The 21,863-nt window shown below is 42.5% G+C and overlaps 1 protein-coding gene across 4 annotated transcripts in view; it reads left to right on the plus strand.

The window, feature by feature from the left end:
- NPAS2 (neuronal PAS domain protein 2) overlaps positions 1–21,863 on the plus strand; it is a 107,778-nt gene that overhangs the window by 49,712 nt on the left and 36,203 nt on the right. For all 4 annotated transcript variants that reach the window (XM_030476149.2, XM_030476148.1, XM_030476150.1 and 1 more), the window contains exons 2-6: positions 3,035–3,088; positions 8,142–8,290; positions 11,499–11,590; positions 14,858–14,947; positions 21,103–21,223. In XM_030476149.2, the coding sequence (XP_030332009.1) occupies positions 3,057–3,088; positions 8,142–8,290; positions 11,499–11,590; positions 14,858–14,947; positions 21,103–21,223 (484 nt within the window). In that variant the 5' untranslated portion in view covers positions 3,035–3,056. The remainder of the gene's footprint in view (positions 1–3,034; positions 3,089–8,141; positions 8,291–11,498; positions 11,591–14,857; positions 14,948–21,102; positions 21,224–21,863) is intronic.

Consider the following 21,863-nt stretch of genomic DNA (forward strand, 5'->3'; position numbering starts at 1 on the left):
GTGCGTATGTGTCTTTCTGTGTGTCTGTCCAAGTACCACCCTGATGGGAGTACATGGGCTTTCTCCTCCTTTTTCCAGGTGGTTCCCATCTTTTCTAGTGATAGCATCTTCTCTCCTTGTTGATAATGATATTAATGAAGCTCCAAGTGTAACTGTCACTGTTAAATACTCCATTGGCAGGAGTTATGTGGTGGTGTTACCTTCAGGTTTCCAAACTCAACCAGCCAGAATTGCCTCAGAAACCAGGCACTGATAGGGATGAGAGAGTAGATTTCCAGTTTGCTGTTTGGGACCTCCCCAGCTGAGGGAGGATAAAGTAAAGCAAGCAGGTTGCTCTAAGCACATACCTTAGCTCCATGCTATGGGTTTCTCCTCCAGATATAAGCCAGCATCTGGTGTGGCTCAAGAGAGGGATGGCAATACTGCTTCACAGCAGTTGTATACTCTGCTGTATCTATTTTATTGAGAGCAGTTTTAATTTCATATGGTACATATGTACTGGCAAAAGCTGTTAGCAATGCTTACGATGCTCTGGAGATTTTGCCCTGTGAGCAAACAGAAGCGAAATGACAATTAGATATTGTCTAACACTAGCAACAGCACAGCAGGTCCGGAATTTCATGTCAGTCGGTGAGAAACCTTGTTTACTGGAAGCTGGCCATGGATTGCTTTACAGATCTAGCCAAATCCTTGCCAGAACAGACCAGTTAGACCTGTTGCTCTCTTGTAAGGGTAGAGGCTTTCTGGCAGTGTAATTCCTTGACGGTTTATAGGGTACAGCTCTAGGAAGCCCCTTTCCACTAGGTACATCTTGTTTGTCCAAAACAGCTGATCCTGACTGCCCCATCCATTCCCATCTTTCCTCAGAGCCATCCAGAAGTCTCATCCCCGTATTCTTTCTATTTGGAATTTGTTACAACCAGAGGAGTCCTTGGTGCAGCAGAGGAAGACCTTCAGGGATTCAGAGAAAGCAACTTCTGCTGACACTGCCCCATTTTGCTTGTTATACCCTAGATTCAACAAGGGTGCAGGCAACAAAGCATTTTGAGCAAAGGTCTAGTAAAGAAATACAGCAAAATCCTAAATGTTAACCCTTACTCTTGTTAACTGGTGCCTTCTTTATTCTTGAATAACATAGGTGAACATTTTCATTGTGATAGTGAGCAAATAACAAGAAAAAACACTGAATTTTAGCTCTACATTTTAGCCTGAATTATTTGAAAACACACTTGTTGGGCTAGCAGTCTGATTCTGGGATTGGGCAAATAACCACCAAAAGTATTTGTAAAACACTGATAAATAAAATTTAACTGGGTCTATAAATTTTCCTAGTCTAAAATATGGATATTGATATGGCTGACTTGGCTGTTTTGCAAGGCCAAATAAATATCTGAAAAAAACATTTAAAAATTACAAGGTATTATTCGTAATTTTATTCTGTGTAGTAGAACTCAGCAACTTAAATTTGCCAGTTATGGCTAAAAAAGCCAGTCCCTCGGCTTTCATATTTCCTTCATCAAGGAGCTGAATGCCATGAGGTAGTATCTTTACCCTCCAATCAGTGACCTGTGGCTTTAATTCCTCATTCCTCTGCTATTTGATAAAAAATTACAGGGTAGTTTCATATTCTTAGCTAAGTGTTGAGTAATGAGCAGGTGGAATATTACTGTAGGAGAACTAGTAGCAGAAAGACAGAATTTATCCATGTTCTTACTATCACTAAGTTTGCATTTCTGTTTTTTCATAAAATGTTCTTGAAACAAGCCTATTTATGTGTGACTCATGTGGAAAACACCATGGGCTTAAATAATGCCTAGCAATTAACTTCCCTTCTCTCCCCCTCCAATTTTATTCATGTCATATTTGTTAAGAACTCATTAAATGAGAAACATTGAATTTTGAAAGAGAGTGTTACCATTGCCTGTCATTACACTGCTGCTTTGAAAATGACGCATTGACAATCCAGGGTTTGTAGCAGCATTGTACTGCCGGTTTGGAAAATATTTGTGTGGGATGCAGCAGCACAGGGCTTTTGTGCCTGACATGGGTGCAAGGTGCCCTGAGAGGCTGCAGCAGCACAGGGCTTCCTCCTTGGGTTAAAGCGGTTACAGCTCAAGCATCGCTTTCCATAAGGCCATGGAGCAAAGGAGGGTGGGCAGTGAGCTGGCGCCAAGTGTTTCTGAGGATCTCAGCCTTCAGCTGGGCTGCTCTTGTGCTTTTCCCTTTGCCTTGCCTACACAGATTTACTCAATTACCCCTTTTTATTCTGCGGCTTTATGAACACGTCTTGTGCTCAGAGTACTTTTTCCTTACAGCTCAAAGTACTATTGGAGCAATTGGCAGGTCACAACATTTTGGTAAAGATTGGCAAAAAGAATGACAGGGATGGCGCAGTCCCCATTCTCAGTGCTGGCACTGCCAGGCAGATGGTCTGTCTGAGCTACGGGAAGGGTTTTTCACGGTGTGGCTTAGGCATTGGGATTTACGAGGACACTTTGAATTTGGGGTGCAATTCAGTAGAGTTACTATTGTCTCTTTTAGCTTTAGGTAAGGGCCCACAGGAGAGGACAAAGAGCCTGACAGTAGGAAGCTCCACTTGAGAAGTGAGAGGCATCGGTGATGCCATCTAATGCACTAGGGGTGGTTTTGGGGAGATTGGGGCACACTGAAAATTCCCTTTCAACTTGGCAGACCCTAGGGCTTATCCAGCCTGCAAGTTTGCAGAGAGTAACCTCCACAAGAAAAAATTCCCTCAAGAAGTGACTGTTTTTGTACTGTGCTGGCGCACCATGTTGTGCCTGGGAGCCTTGATCTCTGGCTGGAGCCCCTAAGGCTAGCGTGACGCTCAGAACTAACATTATCCACAACGGATGTTTCCTAAAATCAAGGACTGTGGCATAAAGCACTGCTGACACATTTATCTGACCTGAATATCATTGCTCTTATTAAAATGAAATAGAGCAACTCTGAGATTAACCTGCAAGTAGAGCTAACAGAATGACAATTCATAATGATTCTCGCATTCCTTCAACAGAAAAAACTGCTTAGACAATCTAATGGATGAAGATGAGAAAGACAGGGCAAAGAGGTGAGCACTTTTTCTTTTATAACTCTCTGTTTAACTTGTGATGAGCTTGATACTGTTTGTTGCTGCAGAAGCTGTTTGATCCATGATCAATTAATCAAAAAGAGAAAGTAAAATACAGCCAAGCACAACTTGCAAAACTGCCATGTCACAGATTCCTATTCTTGGCTACCCTTTAAGAAGAAAATAACATAGCAATGTTTTCTGTGGAAAATGTCAAAAAAGCATTGATCATTTTCTTCACATTACTGCACAACATGAGAACTGAAGAACCAACAACATACTCCTGCCACTATAATACATCATCTGAGCTTCCTGAGTGTATAAAAATGTGGGGCTTTTTTAGAGTACATTTTGTGAAAGATAACTAAAAAATTGGGGGTTCCTTTGCTATTATGGTGGTCCTTTATTTAGCAATGCCTATCTCACAGTAATAAAAACACCCAGAAGTTACCTTCAGAGCAGAGAAAGACCACACAAAGTGCTTGTGACAGCCCTAAACTGGCACAAACCTTCATTCACATACATTTTGCATTCCATCATCAAGTCCTGCTTGGCAGGAAATTGTTGTGAACACTTAGTGGGGAGGGAAAAGGTGCGTTTCAAGGCAGAAGATCCATGGCAGTAAAACTCCTAATAGCTGTCAGATCTGACTGGCATCTACAGAAAAGCTGTTTGGAAGCATTTGAGGTGGTTATTTTTCTGGATGCGTTATCGATACCGCAGTTTAATTGCTTTAGAGGGAGACATGGATTGCACACCTCCTTCCCCTTAGTTCCCCTCTAATGAGAGTATTGCCAGTCCAGGCACAACCAGTTGATCCAGTTTCATCTCTTTTGATTCCTTCACTGCTTCTTTCCTCCCTGCAGCTTTTTCTCCCCAATATAGGTCAACACAGGCTGCAGCCGAGCTCAACCATTCCCCTTTGCTTCCTCCTCTTAATGTGTGCGTGCTCAGGCTGCAGAAGGTCTGCCTTTGCTACCAGGAGCAAACTGCCTCTCTTTAGGCCTGCAAGCGGTGCCTACTGAGCCCAGGACAAATTCATGGCTCTTCCAAGCATCTCCGTGCTCATCCTGCAGCACAGCGGGAGGTGTTACCCTTCCCCAGAGCCCCAGGGTCAGGGAAGGGGGAAGAAGGGGAAGGGAGCCCACCGTAGGTTGCTGCTTGGCATTCTTAAGGCCTGATTATCTTCAAGATATCTGTGTGTTAATTGTTTTTAAAAAAATGCATTAAACGAATGCATATAGGAAAAAATAGGATCACACATATCCTCACTATCAACAATTGTCATCGCCATCTGGTATGGTTTTCATGCCATTTGTTCCTGGAGGGAATTTTTGTCGTACCCTGGGGCAGGACTCTATCAAGGTGGATAAAAAGTGATAACTTTGAAAATGAGAAAAGGAAATTGCTTCTTTAAATTGTAATTAAGTACATTTTGATTCTTATAAATAAGTCTAAATTTGAAATTAAGTTTGAAACCATGGGAGACTTCATGAAGATCTAAGGTTACTACCTTATACTAAAATCACTCAGATTTATTTAAAAGCTACAGGTTTTCTTCCAAAGCTTTAAAGAGAGTCAGACTTGGGAGAAGCCATTTGCTGAACATCTTGCTGTTGTGTCTTGAAAACTCAGGACTCTCATCTGTCCTGTGCCTCAGGGGAAATGTTTCCTTTGTTTTCTTCTATTTGGTATAAGGACTGGGTCCCTCAGTGCTGAGAAATGCGAGAAGACATAAAAAAGCCAAGAAAATTGTTCTCTTCTTTCATTTTCTGTGTTAAAAGTAGGTGAGATTGGAAATTTCTAGATGTAACTCTTCAGGGATGGACCAGGAGCTGGGTTTCTCAGGTTAGAGACACACACACACCCCCCCCCCTCCCATTTTACTATCTGCTGCAATTTTTTAGGCACATACAGGTTGTATTATACAGAAATGAGAAGAGGATCCATCTTCTCCCAGGGAGAGGCACCTGTGCTCCCAGCCTTTTGCTAAGTGTTTAGTATTTGGCCAAGCCATAGAGCTCTTCCTTTGGGACACTGGTTATTTTGAGCCCCATTCAGCATCAGCTGACTCCCTAAGGCACTACTTCACTCCAAAGCCCCAAGGACCTAAAATGTGGATATGAAGACACCACACTTGGGAGCATCGAAGACCTCTTTAAGGTCTTCTGATCTTCTGGAGATCAGAAACCATAATTTAGTTTTCAATTCCTTGATCCTAGATGCGGTTTATTTTGTTCTATAGATTTACTATTTTCAAACAAAAAGTATGCTTTGTGCACTTTTTTCTCTATTTGCTTTTCTTTTAGTTTGCTTCAGTAGTTTTTGTTGGGTTTTTTTTTTTTTGCAATTCATTGAATTCCAAATTCCAACCAAAACCGGCTTGAAGTGAGCCATGAGAAAGCACTTCATAAATGGATAATACCACTTGCCTTTTTCCAAAATAAATAAAATAAATATAAGAGAAAAAATAAATTTAAAAAAATAAATTTAAGAATGAAGGTATGTGGTACAGTTACTTCCTTTGATGCATATATAACATATCCCACTGGACAGCAAAAAGAAATATGAAATTTAATGTAAAGTCATATTTCATTGTAAATCAGCAAGACATAATGGCTGCTAGTCAGCAAGTATCAGTGTCTGTTTAAGATGATAAGCAGCAAATCTTTAAGAGAATAAAAATGGCTGTTTATAACACATGTTAAATTGGTGATTTTGACCATTCTGAATTCAGGCTGTCCTGTATTGCCTTTAACTCTATTCACTAAAAAGCCAGATTTTATTCATACTGTGCCTCCTTCTTCCCCTTGGATATGCTGTTTTGGTTTTTTTCTTGGAGTAGTGAAGAGGGAGGAGAACTGGGACAAATAATATGGAATTAAGACAGGGACTGGTTTGGCTTACTGTAAATTATATGCCCTAGCAGGCATATTATTTCCAAGCCCAGGAAATAATCTTCCAAGGGAAGTGATGAAAACTGCATTATTTAACACATTTACAACTGGACTGTACAAAGCATTTACAATTGTTCAGGGAGAGGTTTTCTCTTTTTTTTTTCCTCCCATTTTTCCTCATTTTATTTCCTTTTAAAGATTTTACTGTGATCACGAATTCAGATTTTGGTACAGCTATTTCCACTAGAGGAGTTTTTATATTTCCTTTGTGAATAAAATGTCAAGTGTTAAAAATAGGTATTTTATATTTCTGTCAAGGCATCTTTATATTTTAGAAAAAGCAACACTTTCCCTATAGACGGTTGGTGTTTTATTTTATTTTCAGGGCAGGAGATCAAGACCCTTTAAGCTTAAAATGAACTGAGGATTGAATTATGAGGAAGTAAAATGTTGACGTTCTTAACATCCCCTTGAACTGTACAGAAATAGGATAAGGCTGGAGCTTTTCACATCTTGTTCTGACAGCCTTTTGCACTGTAATAAGAACAGGCTGAAATCAGTCAGGCGGTATCCACCCAATCTCTTGTGTTCAAAGCTGTAAAATAATCGAGTGTTGGCTTCTATCCAATATATCTCCAGTGTGTTCAGGGTTGAGAGCAAGACAAACAAAAATTACCCCTCTGTCAGTAGTAACATCCAGAAGCCTCTGCAGTGATTTCTCTGCTGAAGTTTATTGCCATCCTGGTCCTTGGAGGGGATGTAAATGCTGGGCTAAATTCTGCTCTGATTTTCAGCAGCATGCATCCAGAGCTTATGAGGAACAGCAGAGTTAGCTGAGACTAAGAAACTCAGAGTGAAAACCAGCCTCTTGGCTTTCCTTTCCTGTCTACATGTAACCAGATTTTTAGATCTTTACGTAATTAACAAAGCAAATCTTGTCTGCTTGAGGACCTTTCAGAAGAACAAACACAATCCTTCTGGGTTATATTTATTTCTATTTTCACATGGCTACAGAAGTCGGGGTGATAACCTCCAAGTAGAATGATTGTTGTATTCATGGGAGCAATTCAGAAAATACTTGCTTGTGTATAGGTTGACATACAATTTAAAAAAAAAAAAAGTGCCCACACTGAAAAGATTATTAACAGTCTTAATGACAGTATTGTTGTGGTGCCAAAACACCCCGAATGAAATCAGGTCCTTTCTTCCTATGAGCTTTTCATACACAGCAGCAGAAGCAGGCTCTCTCTGAGGAGTCTGCAAGCTATACAGACAAGACTGGCAAAGAAAGCTGCAGAGTCCCCATTTTACACCTGAAGAGTCACGTCCTTAAGCGAGTTGCCCAGTGGCACACAGAGATTAGAGGCAAGCAGGGGACCCCTGCAAGCACTTCTCAGCCCCCAGGCTGGGGAACACATCCCAGCCTCAGATGTAGTCCATGCTGGGATAAGACATGCTGATGCCCTCCCTCCTGCTTGCCCTTGTCACCTTGGAAAGGAGACTGAAGTAGGTGACATATGAACTAGATGGGAGCTGCAGCAACCTCTACTCAGATCTCTGATCTTAATGACTGGAAGGTAACAGCCTGATTCCTCTCTGTAAGCCAGCCTGGAGGTAGCCAGAGGACCTGTGACCAAAGCAGACAGGTCCCTCTAGGTGGACCCAGCTCCAGTGCAATGGCTGAGCTGCAGAACTGGGGTCCCTCTCTCCTGTTAAGACTGCACAGATGGGTATGACCCATAGTTTTACTAGTCACCACTCTTCTTTATGGATGATTTTAGTGTTGTCACAATATTCTTAGTTCTTCTTGCTCTGAGTGCCTCCTCAGAGGTTGTGTAAACTTTCAAGATCCTGTGCATGCCTAGGAGATGGGCAGAGCTCCTTCACCTACAGGCTTAAAGCAGACCTGATGTAGACAGAGTGTCAAGCAGCAGAGCCTCCATCTCCCCAATGGACTCTAAAGGGAGCTCAAAGACAAGAGCAGGAGGTGGGAAGAGTTGCCTCCTATTTGTCTCTGCAGCTTTGCTGAAGGCCAGTGTCAATCATCACGTGTGGTACACAGCAACTTAATTTCTATGTGTGTGTGTTGAAAAGAGCAGGTATGTGGTGATTTTTCCTCTTGGTCTGCTCATCCTTTTTTTTCCCTTGGTCCACAGGGCTTCACGTAACAAGTCTGAGAAGAAGAGGCGTGATCAGTTCAATGTTCTCATCAAAGAGCTCAGCTCCATGCTTCCAGGCAACACTCGCAAAATGGACAAAACTACTGTGCTGGAAAAAGTCATTGGCTTTCTGCAGAAACACAACGGTAAGGTTTACTGCAGCTCTTCATGCACTTGCCAGGCGGTTACTACAATATCCTGTTTCCTCCAGTGATTATCAGAATGGCTCAAGGGGCCTAAAAGTGCCAACATAAGGTTGGGAGTTTTTTTCTGTCTCATCAAAAATGATCATTTGCAGGCACTGTGCTGCCCAAATCCATCTCCTCGGCTACTCTTCAGTTGAGGATGACTCTCAACCTGCTAGAGAAGGGGGCGAATAGCAGGAACCGAGGGGAGGAGGGCAGCAGTGCCCTGCAGCATGCATGAAGAAGAAAGACACTTTGAACAAGAGAGATTTGGGGCCAGAGGGAGGAGTCCCTTCCTTGAAACCTGCAATATTGTGAGCAGAAGAACAAAGCATTCGCCCCAGCTTCTCTGCAGAAAAATGCAGGGAAGCAGTCTGCTCAGCCCCCCTGCTCCTCCTCAGTGGACTGTGTAAGACTCAGTTTTCCAGTGAGCAGAAAACTCAGACCAGAAAGGGCCCGATTTTTGTAGTCAGATTCAGCAAATTGCATCCACAGATAGCTGACGTGCTTCACCCGGTTTGCGCAAGCAGAAGGTACGCCGCAGCGTGCAGTTGCAACAGCAAAGTTCGGCCTTGGAAGACCAGGAATTTATTTTTTAAATGCACACAGCAGTGACAGTTGAGTGTTTTAGAAATGTACCCTCAGAGAGGGCAGAGGAGATTTCTGACCCTGCTGATTTAATCTGCTTGGTCTAGTTTCTAGTCAGTGAGAGGAATGTGCACTGTGGGCTCCTTGAGGCATGGACATCCACCAGCAGCAGACAATTGAAACACTTCTCCCTTATAAATCAGGGCACTGGTTTACAATGGGGCTCTCTTGCTCTGTCCCTGTGAGGAAGAGGCTTTGGTGAGTGACCATGGGGAATGTCCCTGGTCCCACAGAGCAGAAAGGGGTCTCACGAGCCGATGCATCGCATTGCCTGGCTCACCTTTGCTCATTCAGCATCACACAGAGCTCACTGGAGAGCTCTGGGTGAAATGGAAGAGACCATAAAAATTCTTATATAATGACTCCCAACATAATGGAGTCATCAATGTCAAACTTATTGAGGAAATAATTATAGTGGTTCTGTTGTTAGAGCACAGTTTTGCCTTAAATGAATTTTTGCCACAGACAAAATGATTTCATCCAGGAGGTTACAACCAGGACATCTCAAAGTTTAATAATTGTATATACCTACAAAAATTGACAGTAATAACATACGGGGTTTTTTTCAGCTGCCCAAGGCAGAGTGAAGGAGAATTTGAATATGCTCAATCATAAAGCCAAGCAAAGAACAATCACAGAAGATCTGAATAAATGTAGATAAGTGTAGCTGATAGCCCAGATGATTTACTGCAAAAGGCACTTCATTTCTGGAAGAACAACTAGGTAAAAGAAAGCTAGCAGTCACAAATCCTTGCACAGTAATTGGGTCAAAATGTGACTGGGTTTTGTGCACTTGCTAAAAAAAGCAAATGTTGTCTATTTTTAAACCAGATTAGTAGTCACACAATGTAATACAAAGCATCAGCGTTTTTAAATGTTATCTTCAGCGTACTTTGGATCTGGTTCATTCAATCATATTTCCCTTTTGTTTAGTAGGCTAAACCAAGATTTTAGTCATAACAGAGAAGGAGGTCAATTTTCAGATTTTTTTTTCTTCATAAACAGCCTCGTTATTCATAATCCACAGAATCTCCCAAATCTCAAGTAATTCTTCTAGCAGTTGCTGTTTCATGTGTATCAGCTTTTCCAAGCTATGGATCTGCTGAAAGTATCCTATATTCTGAAACTATGTAATAAAAATCTGACAGGCTGATCTCTCTTTTCTTTAGTCTGATTTTGAACCTCCATGTAAGATCATGGGGGCTGTGGAGAGCCATCGTGCTATCCATGACAGCCCCCAGCAGTGCAGAAGGCGAGTTGGACGAGCTGGTAGAAGCAGGCAGCTGCATTTCCACTAATAAAGCCTGAACGGAGGCTTTGATTTCTTTATAGGCAATAATATGCACAGGCACTGGTATAAATTTGCTGTCTTTAATATCATTTAGCCATTTGCATTTATCTGGCCAGTTTGCCTGTGTGCTCCAAATGGGGAGCATTGGGTATTATCTGTTCTGAAAGTGTTAATCAATAGGATTAATTAACACGCAGCACCGAAAGGAGAAGATAGGCAGTGCTCAGCATCCTTTCACTACTAGAGCTGAATGAGGGAGCACTCTTGGAAAAGCAGAGAAACAAGTGAACAAAACCAGCTCAGGTCTCCCTAAATTTTAAGATCTGTCCCCCATAACCCTGTCTGACTTGGGTATAGCTAATGCTAGTGGTTGTTTTTGAAGGAAATGGCTCACCATGGTGCATCCATCTGGTTACCCCCAGTATGGTCCCCAGTTTGAGTGTGAAGCTGTGACTAGTTACCCCAGTGTGCCTCTACCCCCTATGGAAAGCCCTCTGGGAGCGAGCATTCTCAGGCTGCTGTGGGGCTAGGACTGGCCAAGAGCAGGGCAAAACCCCATGGTATCTGACAGCACAGGAGGCCCTCCCCTTCAGACAGGGTTTGGGATGAGATGCTGGTGCTCAATTCCCATTCCTACACTGCTATAGCCTGTGGGGCTGGCAGTAGGCACAAGAGAGAGCGGGGCCTGCAGCAGCGGTGTAAGGCTGCTTCAAACACTCATGCTTCACACACATTTTGGAGTGCAGAGCAATAGCTCTGCTGTTCGGGGTCACAGCCCTTTGGGGCTCTTCCAAAGGAGTTTTCTTGCTGCTCCCTATTTGGCACAGAAGCTGTAGGCTGAACCCTAGCTGTCTGGCACCCTAATTTTGAAGCTGTAAATTGTAAGTATCAATTTGACACGTGCTAATCTTTGCCTTGATTTTACTTTCATGCAAAGTGGTTTTATCTTTAGATCAATACCCAAACAAGGCTGCTTGAGGCCAACGGCTATAAGAATACAGACTCCCACTGAAGTCAGTTCAAGTTGAGCTGAGTAAAACATGAGGAAAACATTTCAAGATTGGGCCCAGTTTAGATAGCCATTACTGTCTCTGTATGTAAACCCATGCTTGAAAACTGCAATTTTTTGAATATAAAGATGATTTCTGTCTTTTCATAGCAACTCATACATAGTCTTGCAAGATACAAGTTTCTTTGAATTTAAAAAATTCAAATGTTTTATTTGTCTAGAAGTCTCAGCACAGACGGAGATTTCTGAAATTCAGCAGGACTGGAAGCCTTCATTTCTCAGCAACGAAGAATTCACCCAGCTGATGTTGGAGGTGAACATGCATATATACCTTTCCTAATTTTGTCTAGCAGTCATGGAAATGCCCATGCATCTAGAATAAAATGTCATCTGCGGTTCTGAAAGAGGAGGTTTCAGGTATTGCTGTATTTGACTGTCAAGCAGAGGTGTCTCTGGGGCAAGGGATTAGGGTCCCTACATCTTTTCACTCTTGACAGTGCCATCGCACCGTGCTGCCACAGCCTGCAGAGCCGTGCAGGGACTCCCAAGAAATGCATTCCAGCGGAGGGATTCAATTCAGAGGTTACATTTTAGTTTTACAGTCAGAGGTGAAGAAGAGGGCACACAGCAGTTTTTTCTCCTGTTCTTGGAAGGCGTTATTACCTAATATTTATGCAAGACTAGCACCTAAAAAGCAGCAGTGTCGCATCCCTCTACTGCTAGGTGCTGTACAAGCAGATAAAACCTGACAGCTCCTCTTGGTTTGATACAGTTAATACTTCCACTCTAATGGTTTTCAAGGCCCTTATCAAACACTTTTCATTCTAACAGGGAACAGGGTTATTTTGCAATGATAGTTTTTAAATTACCTTTAAATTATACCATAGGTGCTTTTAATGCTAGCTGGGATTTGAAGAGAGGTGACTCAATGGCATTTATGTAGGTTCAAGATGAAATGCAAATGAGCTGCTAAAATGCGTTTTTCTCTCTCAATAACAGCTAGAACCTTCTTTAGCAAGGATCTTCTCCCGTACTAAACACATGGAGGTTGCATGGTCCTGCAGTGTCCTCTGAGAGCAAACTTCTCTTCTTCCCACAAATGATGTAAACGTGGGATGCAATCAGGCTCTGGCAGCAGGCAGGGAGGAGTGCAGGGGAGCAACTTCACCCACCAAGGGGTGGCACAAAGCCAGGGCATATTGCTGGCCCCAGGGGCTGGCAGTCCCTTGGCCACTGTAGTTTGCTGTGATGAGACTCCCCTGGTCCAGTGTTACGAGATGCTTTGCTTTCATTGCACTGACAACCGCCCATTCCCATCTCAGTGTGCAGGAACTTCACATACATAACTCCTTCAGTCTGCACTGAAATATTTCCCTCAGATAGCAATAAATTGGCAGTTGTCTTGACTGGCTGGGCCTTTGTTGATTCTACTTGTATGCCACACAATTTTAGATTAAAACAATCGCTTTTAGTTTCCCAGCCTATAAATCACCTTCATGGTACTGTGATTTTCCATGCCCTTCAAGATAACATTGGGTATTGGGATGTCCTGTTGAGCTAGCTGTTCATCATTCTCTGCTTTTTTGCCTTTCTATTAATCTTATTTTATTAACATTTGGACAAGACCGCTTGAAGTTTTTCCCATCCTATTATTAAAAGATGGGAAGGGTTTTTTAAAGCACTAATTCAAAAGAATCAGAGCATAATTGACTGCGGTGGTACATCAGCTTTCTTGAAAATGGCCTTTTCTTATCCCACTGAAAAGGCTGTCATCAAATTACATAAAAGTAGGTATTAGGCTCTGTTTGTTCATGTAAGGACTGCCTCAATAGTTAAATCTTCGAAGGGGGATATGCCCTCTTAATGTTGGAAGGACCAGTTGCGAGTAAATAAAAATGGAATTATGTATGTGTGCATTAGCTTGATTTTACCACAGAATTCTGATGCGAGTCACTTTGTACAATTTGCATTGGATATGAAATAAAGACTTGATTTGGGGAAAAAAAAAATCCAACAACGTTCACCATAGTAACATGCACAATCCAGCTGCCTTGTAAAACCACTGTTCTCTTCTACGGGTTAACAGCTATCCTGCTTTTTTAGAAAACAGCTTGAATGTACTACACTAAAGAAAAACATATTCTCTGCACTTAGATTAACAAAATCAAACTAACTATAGGAGCTGAAGGGTTTTCAGAGATGCTAAACACGCTCTTCTACTGGGGTATAAGTTATTGACCTGCTTTTCAAAGGATTGTAGCACCAGCAGATTCCCATTGACTTAAATAGTTGCGGGTGCTCAGCATTCTCTGGAAAGAGGAACATATGTTTGTGTCTTTATTCAAGGCTTTGTGTTTTCCTTTTTTTTTTTTTCTTTTTGAAAAACAATTAGCATTTTCCAGTGCTCTCAGAATTCTCTTCCTTATTGAAGTCAGCAGGGGGGAAGGATGTGCTGCGGCGCACAGGATCAACTGCTAGTCTGACTTGGAGGCATGCCTGGGTTTGCAGTAAGGTTTTGTAACGCCATGGCACCCTGATCAGGCTCTTTGCAGTACACCTGTCTCCTGAACAGGTATCACCTCCACAGTATATTCAAACTCCGCTCTGATTCAGTTGTGCTTGCCATGCCCATACTGCTCAAATCCTGCAGGCAACACTGACTCCAGATAACCAGTGAACTGACAGGAAGGACCCAGACCTGCTCCACTTGAAGGCATTGGGAGCTTCACTAATGACTCCTTCATTACAACAGAAAGGTTTTAATATATTCCCTGAGCACCTACTATTGAATCTTAATTTGGGGGGGGAGGTCTGCTCAGAGTAGGTTGCTGTAGATCTGGAAATCTACCTAGATTTAACTTTGAACAACATTTAGCTCAAAACTTTGCAGCTCAGGCTGAAGAAGAAACTAATTTTGAAGGTGAAATTGCTCCTGTGCAGAGGATGGGAATAAGGCTGACATTCCCCATCAGTCCTAGGAGTGAAGGAGCTTACTGCAAGGTGGGACCAAAGAAGAAACTGCAGAAGGGTGGAATGAGTAATCTAATACCATGACCTTTAAAATAAATCACTCAATTAAAACCCAGGCTAAGGATTATTTGATCATTTGCATTGCTTTTACTTACATGAAAGCCCAGCAATATACAATGTTACATTAATACAAACTGAGATTTATGGGGTTTGCAGAGAAGTACCATTTTGAGATAGGACCGCATCCTTTCATCATCCTTTGATATTTACACAGAGCTCAAATGTTCATTTTAATAACTTCCAAGGGATCCAGTCTTAGTCATTTTGCATTATTAAAATGTGTGATTAATTTAAAAACTGAGACATGAAATGTTCCTGTGAGCCCTTTGTTGCTTCAATAGTAGGTTTTACTAGACTACAAAGAGTGCTGTAAAAGTTAAATCAGACTGTAAAATCAGAGAATTACTGTTCTGCAACTTGAGATAACGTTCCTACAATTCGATAACAATATGGTGCTGAAGTCAAACTGGTTTGATCAACACACAATGAGATGCCCTGTTTACACCACTCATTCCTATTAAAGCATTCTCCACTTCTCTGTTTTCCTTAGGCATTAGATGGCTTCATTATAGCAGTAACCACGGGTGGAAGCATCATCTATGTGTCTGATAGCATCACACCTCTTCTAGGGCATTTACCGGTGAGTAATGCTGTCATTGGCTTTTCTACTACACACTGTAGGATCAGACCCTGCATTTTTAGAAACAGATGTAAAAGGGTGGTGGTGGTGTGTTGTTTTCCTGAAAATGCAGTGAGGGGCTTTGTCCCTGCGCTATGTTGGCTGCTGCTGTTGATCAGCTCTGTTCTTTCTCCATCTGATTCATACCCTTCAGGGTTTTGTTGCTATGAGGCACTTCGGCTTGAATTGAAAAAGCTCTGCGGGAATACTCTGGCCAGGGAAGGGACAGGGTGACCTGGCTGATCTTTTCCATCTCTAAGCTAGCAGAGAATAGCACTACTGCTGCTGGCAGCCCAGAGAGGAGCTTGTTAAGGGCCTTATTCTGCTCCCAGGGAGGTAAAGGACAAAAACACCATTGAATTCAGAGCTAGACGGGGGCTCTTCCCGCAGCTCAGCTGTGCTTTCCCAAGAGGAGCACACCACGCTCCAGGGAGGAACTGATGCTTGGTGCTTGGGTCCAGCACATACAGCTTGTTTTATCTGCAGGCTGCTGGGTCTTGCTGTGGGAGACACTCCTGCATGTGCTAGCTTGGGCTGGAGGAGCAGGGGAGACGGACTGCTCTGAACCGTGTTCCTGTTGCTAAGGCTGCTCTAGGAGAAATGGCATAATAATTAAGGATTAATCCTCACACTCATTTTTAGTAGCTTGGTCTCAAATAAATACATGCCCAGGAGAAAAAAATAGCTGCCAAATCATTATTGTACCACCCCCCCGCCATGTTCTTAGGAAAATTGCAATTCTTTTTCTCTCATTTACTTTTTCACCAAATATGTGTTATGTTTTACACCCAGACAAATGTATTTCACACACGCTACCTTGCCGTAATATGAACAAAAATTATTTTCTTCTGAGACGAAAGGAACTTGATGAAAGGCGGCAGCTCCTGGTAAATGCAAGAATATTGCTATGCAACAACAGATTGAACTGAATCTATTTCAGTTTTTTCTAATCCACAATGGTTGAGAAAACCAGTAGCTGACTATTTTCTGACATTTGCCTTCACTTCAGAGGCTGAGACAGCCCTGTCCGGCATTCAAGGTCTTCATACACTTATCGATTTCCACGGAATCTCTTTGTCTTCCATGGTTTGGGGTTTTCATTGCTATCCCTTCCAAATATTGATTCTTAGTGGAGATGGTCGAAAGCTGTGGGGAAGTATTACTCTTCAGGAAGACACATTTCAGACCCTCTGCCTAAAACCTTAAGCTCAGAGTGAACATGGATGGGTTCAGGTTCAGAATTCCTGAGCTGGACCATCACAGACTAAATTGGTTTTCCCTCCTGAAGTTATGCCTTGTGTGATAATCTTGCACGGTATCCAGCCCAAAATGAGGATAGAGATGGGCATTAATTTTATTTGCAGAGAAGCAGCACATAGCAGCCCAAGCCAGAGACCAACATGCTGGGGCTGGAGGTGGAGCAGAAGTTCCCACAGATCTTCTCAGAGCTGATGGAATGATGATGGTTAAAAACTGCTCCACTAGCACATGCCTGCAGAATGACTGGGTGCATCCCAGAAACTGCAACTGAGCAAGTAATAAAGGCTTCTGCCTGCCTTTGGTTGGCATATCACTATGGCCATGGGCAGCTGAGTGTGCAGTTAGGTGCACACTGCGCATCGTAGCCCCATGCTGCCCTTTCCATATGTCTTTTTAAGTTTTAAAACTAATGAGAGTGCTATGTGGCTCTTTTTGTTTACCTCCAGGATCTATTTGTAAGCTAAATGCAGCCATGTTTGAGGGGCAAAATACCAATTCTTTCTCCTCTGGGGCTGCAGGGGAAAAAAATACTCTGCAAATCTTCTGCTTTAAGTACTGAAAGGAAAGCAAAACTGGGCAGAATGTGGAGTAGGGCTCTCTGAGGGCCCCTATCAAGAAATCTGATGTATTTTCTTTCATTAAAATCATAAAAGCCGCTAGTGCTGAGAACAAATATATCCAATTCTCTTTAATACAGCTTCCCTAAGTTCCATGGAGCGTTTTCAAACACAAACTTCTTCTGTTGTAATTCTAAATAGTTTGTTTTTACAAGATCTGGAGGCTACTCCTAGGGTTGGTTGATGTAAAGAGGTTTAGCTCACATAGTAAGATTGACTACAGTTGAAGTGAAGTGATCTCCTGGAAATCTGGTCACAACTCACAGCAGTTACCAGTTGGAGAGTCCTCCCTGTCCCTTGTTGCCTGCTTTGCTGAGTGCAACAGTTAAACACAGGCAGCAGAGTGACTTATTTCCATGCTACAGGAGGAGATGTAGCTTTTCCATACACATTGCTTGTCCGTGGACTCAGGCAGAAGGTGCTGCACAAGCTCACAGACTGGGAGAGTGGTGTCCATCTCACCCAGCTTTAGTCCCATAGCCAAGGTGTCTGCACTCGGCTCCTGCCCACATGGTAGTCCATGAAGGTTGGTGGGGAGGTGGCTGTGTAAAGGCAGAAGGTGAGCTTCTTCTGGGTGGGTTTTTCTCCCCAGGGGTTCCCCAGTCAAGCTCAGGCAGCTGCTCCGCTGTGTTGGGCACTATAGTCAAACATCAGGGTGGAAAAATCCAGGACATAGCATCTTATAGCATACAAAAGTTATGCATGCTATGTTGCTGTTACAGGGTAGCAATGGGCATCACTGCAGGTTGGTAGAGGGGCCAAATCCCAGTGCACAGAAGCAGAGCTATCTTTCTTTTTTGAGTTGATGGGAAAGAAGCCTTGGATCATTTGCAGCCCTCCACCTCTCCATTCCCATAGTGACTATGCTTGCTCAGTTTCCCTGCTTTTTTCACCTGAAGCAGGAATAACTCATCATATTTCCTCCTTACTGCCCCCCAAAAGCAATGAAATGGTGGGGAAGGAGCTCCACTTTGGAAAACGTTTGTTTTGTTGATACCACACAGATATTTTATCTATGCATCAAATGATTGCAGAACTTGGTGTATTGTATTTAGAATGGACCAGCATCCATGTATGCAAAGGTGGTGTTTCTTTCCTGCCATAGCTATCAGGGGCAAATACTCAGAAGTTTCTGTTAGCAGGATCCATTGATTTGAAGGTGCAGAGTAGATTCCAAGCTTAGCTTAGCAGCATAAATATGCATTAGCATAGTTCATCTAACCACTCTACCCACAGCCACTGTAATTTATCCACTTAGCCTGTCTCATTCAGCAGTGCTTTGTGACTGTGCCTGCCAGCAGGGCAGGACTGCCCACTGCAGAATAATTAGAATAATTAGACAAAGCTGCAAACTGTTCCTCTCCAACTGATGCATTTTTGTCTGTGATGACCAAATTTTGTCCATCTCTCCAGTCACCTTTTTGCTATGGCACCAGATGTCTGCTGTTTGGGTCTGGTGCAGAATTAACTCTGAATAGCTTCCCTGGCATTTCCTACAGCTCCAGCAAAACTGGACTATTTGTTTCCTTCTCTCTGTTTGACCTGTTGATATATTCTTGATTGACATACTGATTCAAGAATATTGTTGGAGTCTTGATACATACAACATCCAGACATTCTGTTCCGTGTGCTGCTTTACAGGTGTGCCTAACCTGTCCAGGAGGCAAGAGTTGTGAAACGCAGTAAGAAGTAGAAAAGATGGTACTTCTAACAGCAAAGACAGATGCAAACCAAACATTCCATTCTGAATATGGTACATGATGGCAGCAAAAATATAAATGCCAGGGCTCACAAATCAATGAATAGCTGGTGCTTGGGGCAGGAGGCTGCTTTGAGGAGTATGTGGAAGAGAAGTCTTTTGCAACTACAACTGCAGGTGTAGTCACAGGCCTCTGCAGCTACTACCTTGAACAGAAACGATGCTGCAGAACTGGTAATAGGTTTAGAAATGAGGCTTGGTCACAGTATGGAGACAAAAGGTGGTACATCGTTGGGTCACTGAAGAAGCAATAGTGAGTCCGAGGAGAGCTGGCAGCTCACATCTAGTGCTCCTGCTGTTACTGATAAGTGAATGGGAGATTAATTAACCTCCATGAGACTTGTGTGAAACTGGTTGATAAGTATCATTATCTACCACTTACAGGTCAACAGGGAATGAGAAAGAAAAATTCCTGTTCTGAGACTGTACCAAGAGCCTCGAACAGGACTCACAACTGTAGTTTCCTGTGAGGTGCTCTTTCTTCATATGCCCAAAATTGTATGAATAATGTACTTCATTTTGTGTAAATATATGAATATTGTATAAATATATATGAATATATATAGATATACATATATATGTAAAATAAATATGTGTCTATAAAATAAATATAGATTATGTAAATACAATTTATGAGATCTGCGTTTCTAAAAAGAAGAAGGACTTTTGTGGGTGTACTGAAGGTAGGCCTAAAGGGGGCCTACAAGAAGTCTGAAGAGGGACTTCTTACAAGGGCATGTAGGGACAGGACAAGGGAGAATGGCTTTAAACTGACAGAGAGGAGATTTTGATCAGATATTAGGAAAAAGTTCTTTACTATCAGGGTGGTGAGGCACTGGAACAGGTTGCCCAGAGAAGTTTTGGCTGCCCCATCCCTGGCAGTGTTCAAGGCCAGGCTGGACGGGGCTTTGAGCAACCTGGTCAAGTGGAAGGTGTCCCTGCCCATCGCAGAGGGGTTGCAACTAGATGATCGTTAAGGTCCATTCCAAGCCAAACCATTCTGTGATTCTATGTGTGTATACTTATACATATTCATACATATGTATATGAAAGCTTAATCACATACTGTATCAGTAGGATGCATATTAATAAAGTATACACTAAAGTCACAATAATTTTCAAGTATTCTTCACCAAGGGAATATTCAAGTGTAACAAGCACATGTAATAAATACTTAAAACTGAATAATCTAAAGTGATACATTATCGCATCAAGATAATGTATAAAGCATAGCACTCTGATTTTCAAAGTATATTTGATACATTTCATTACTCTAAACAGGAATTCCACTCAGAACAGCAGGCATGGTGGAAAGCAGAGGGAAACTAAAGTGCAATCTTAACGTAAATACATAAATACAAAATATTACGCAAATTACGTAAATGCATAAATAAATTATTTCGATTAATAAATTGCCAGTCTCATACAGGGCTAACACATCTTCAACACGACTATACAGTCTGATAGGAGCTGCTCTGATGACACATGAAGCTGTGTCAGTGTGCCAGCTAAGCCTGAGGTAGTCATAAGTGGAATGGATGTAAGTTAATGCCATTAGAGGGTCACTTTATCTCACGACTTCCTTCTGGATATGCTTTTCTAGCGTGAAGTTAGTTACCATGCTGAACACAGTGAGACCTTCCTCTTGGCAACCCTGTGACAGACTCTTTGTCTCCTCCACCCTGGGCCGGTCATAGCCTTTTGCATAAACCCATCTCCTCTTCCCATTCCCAAATCTCAGTACATAGATTTCAGACAGGTTCAGGTTCATGCCAGCTAACCGTGGGGCTGGAGACACCTGGGCACTCAGCTGATGGCTGGCCAGAGGGCTGGTGCCAATGGCACAATGAAGTCCCGCTCCCTGGGGACTAATTACTGCTGCTGCAAAGCAATGTCCAGAGTGAGGAGTCTCCTTCTCCCTGCTCCCACCTGCCAGGATGCTGGAAGCGGGGAGCAATGGCTGCTGCTCCAAGGGCACTTCCCAGGAGCTGACAGGGTTCCCTAAGGGAGGGACTGGATCCAGAACTGATCCGGCTATCGGGTCCGGTGGCCCAGGGTGACTCCCACTGCTCCTGCTAGTCAGGGTTTGCCATGGAGAGAGCAAGCTCCAGTGATCCACAACAGGCCTGTGCATGGAGCTAGTGAGCAGTACGGGGAGCCAGGCACCCATTTTCCAGCTCACTCCCACATTTCATCATTTAATTGTGTGGATATACCTGATTATCAGATGGTCTCTGAGAAACATTAGAGGAGCATCACTGAGTGCTGAGAATTAAGCTGAGAACTCGCCCATGGAGAAGTGGCTGCTCAGTTTGCCCAGCAGTTTCCTCCCTGTTTTAGACTTTGTCAAGAGTCCCTGGAAATCAGTGGGAAAGCTCCAGTCGACTGCCAGAGGCTTCATATCCACGTTGCTGCGCATCTCTGCAAGCGTTGCTCGTTGTGATATTTCTGTTTTTCTCAAAGGTCCTTTTTCTTTGCAGTGCGATGTCTTGGATCAGAATTTGCTAAATTTCCTCCCAGAACAAGAACATTCAGAAATTTATAAGATGTTATCTTCTTGTATGCTTATGACAGATTCTGCCTCATCGGACTACCTAAAAAGTAAGTTTTATTTTATCTTTCCCAGTAAATGAAAAAGCAGGGGCAGGATAAAAATTTTCTCTCACAGTTTCTTATGTCATGTGCAATATAAAACTTAGGTTCATAGCCTTTTAAAAAGATCTTGCCACCTGGAATGACCCTTTAGTTCTGTTTTTAAATGAAACTCATTGCCTTTATTTTCCTAGGCTAAGCCTACTTGCAGTTATGTTAATTATTGAATATCGTATCTTTTGAGACAGATGAGGAAAATAGGTTAGCTGATGGAAACTGAGAGTTCGCCTGAGACAAATCACATCTTAATTGATATTTCAGTCTGTTCGAGTAAGATGCTGTTCAGAGATATGCTAATGTGGCATACCTTTGGTTTGTATTCTAGTTGAAAAGTATCTGTAAAATCATTGTAATTATTTTCAAATGGAATTTGGTTTTTCTTAAAAACGGTTTTATTTGCCTCATCCCTATTCACTTTCGGAGGTAAGATACAGGAAACCAGAAAACACATAATAATGTAAGACGTACAGCTGCTTAATCTACTGCATATACAAAACCTGCAGCTGATCGCTAATATGCCAAAGTTAATTTAATAGATATTTTGAGGTAATTAGGCATAGTTTTCCAACAGAAGATGTAGAGCAGCTGT

Source organism: Strigops habroptila, chromosome 2, assembly GCF_004027225.2.
Source record: "Strigops habroptila isolate Jane chromosome 2, bStrHab1.2.pri, whole genome shotgun sequence".
In the NCBI taxonomy this organism is placed as follows: Eukaryota; Metazoa; Chordata; class Aves; order Psittaciformes; family Psittacidae; genus Strigops; species Strigops habroptila.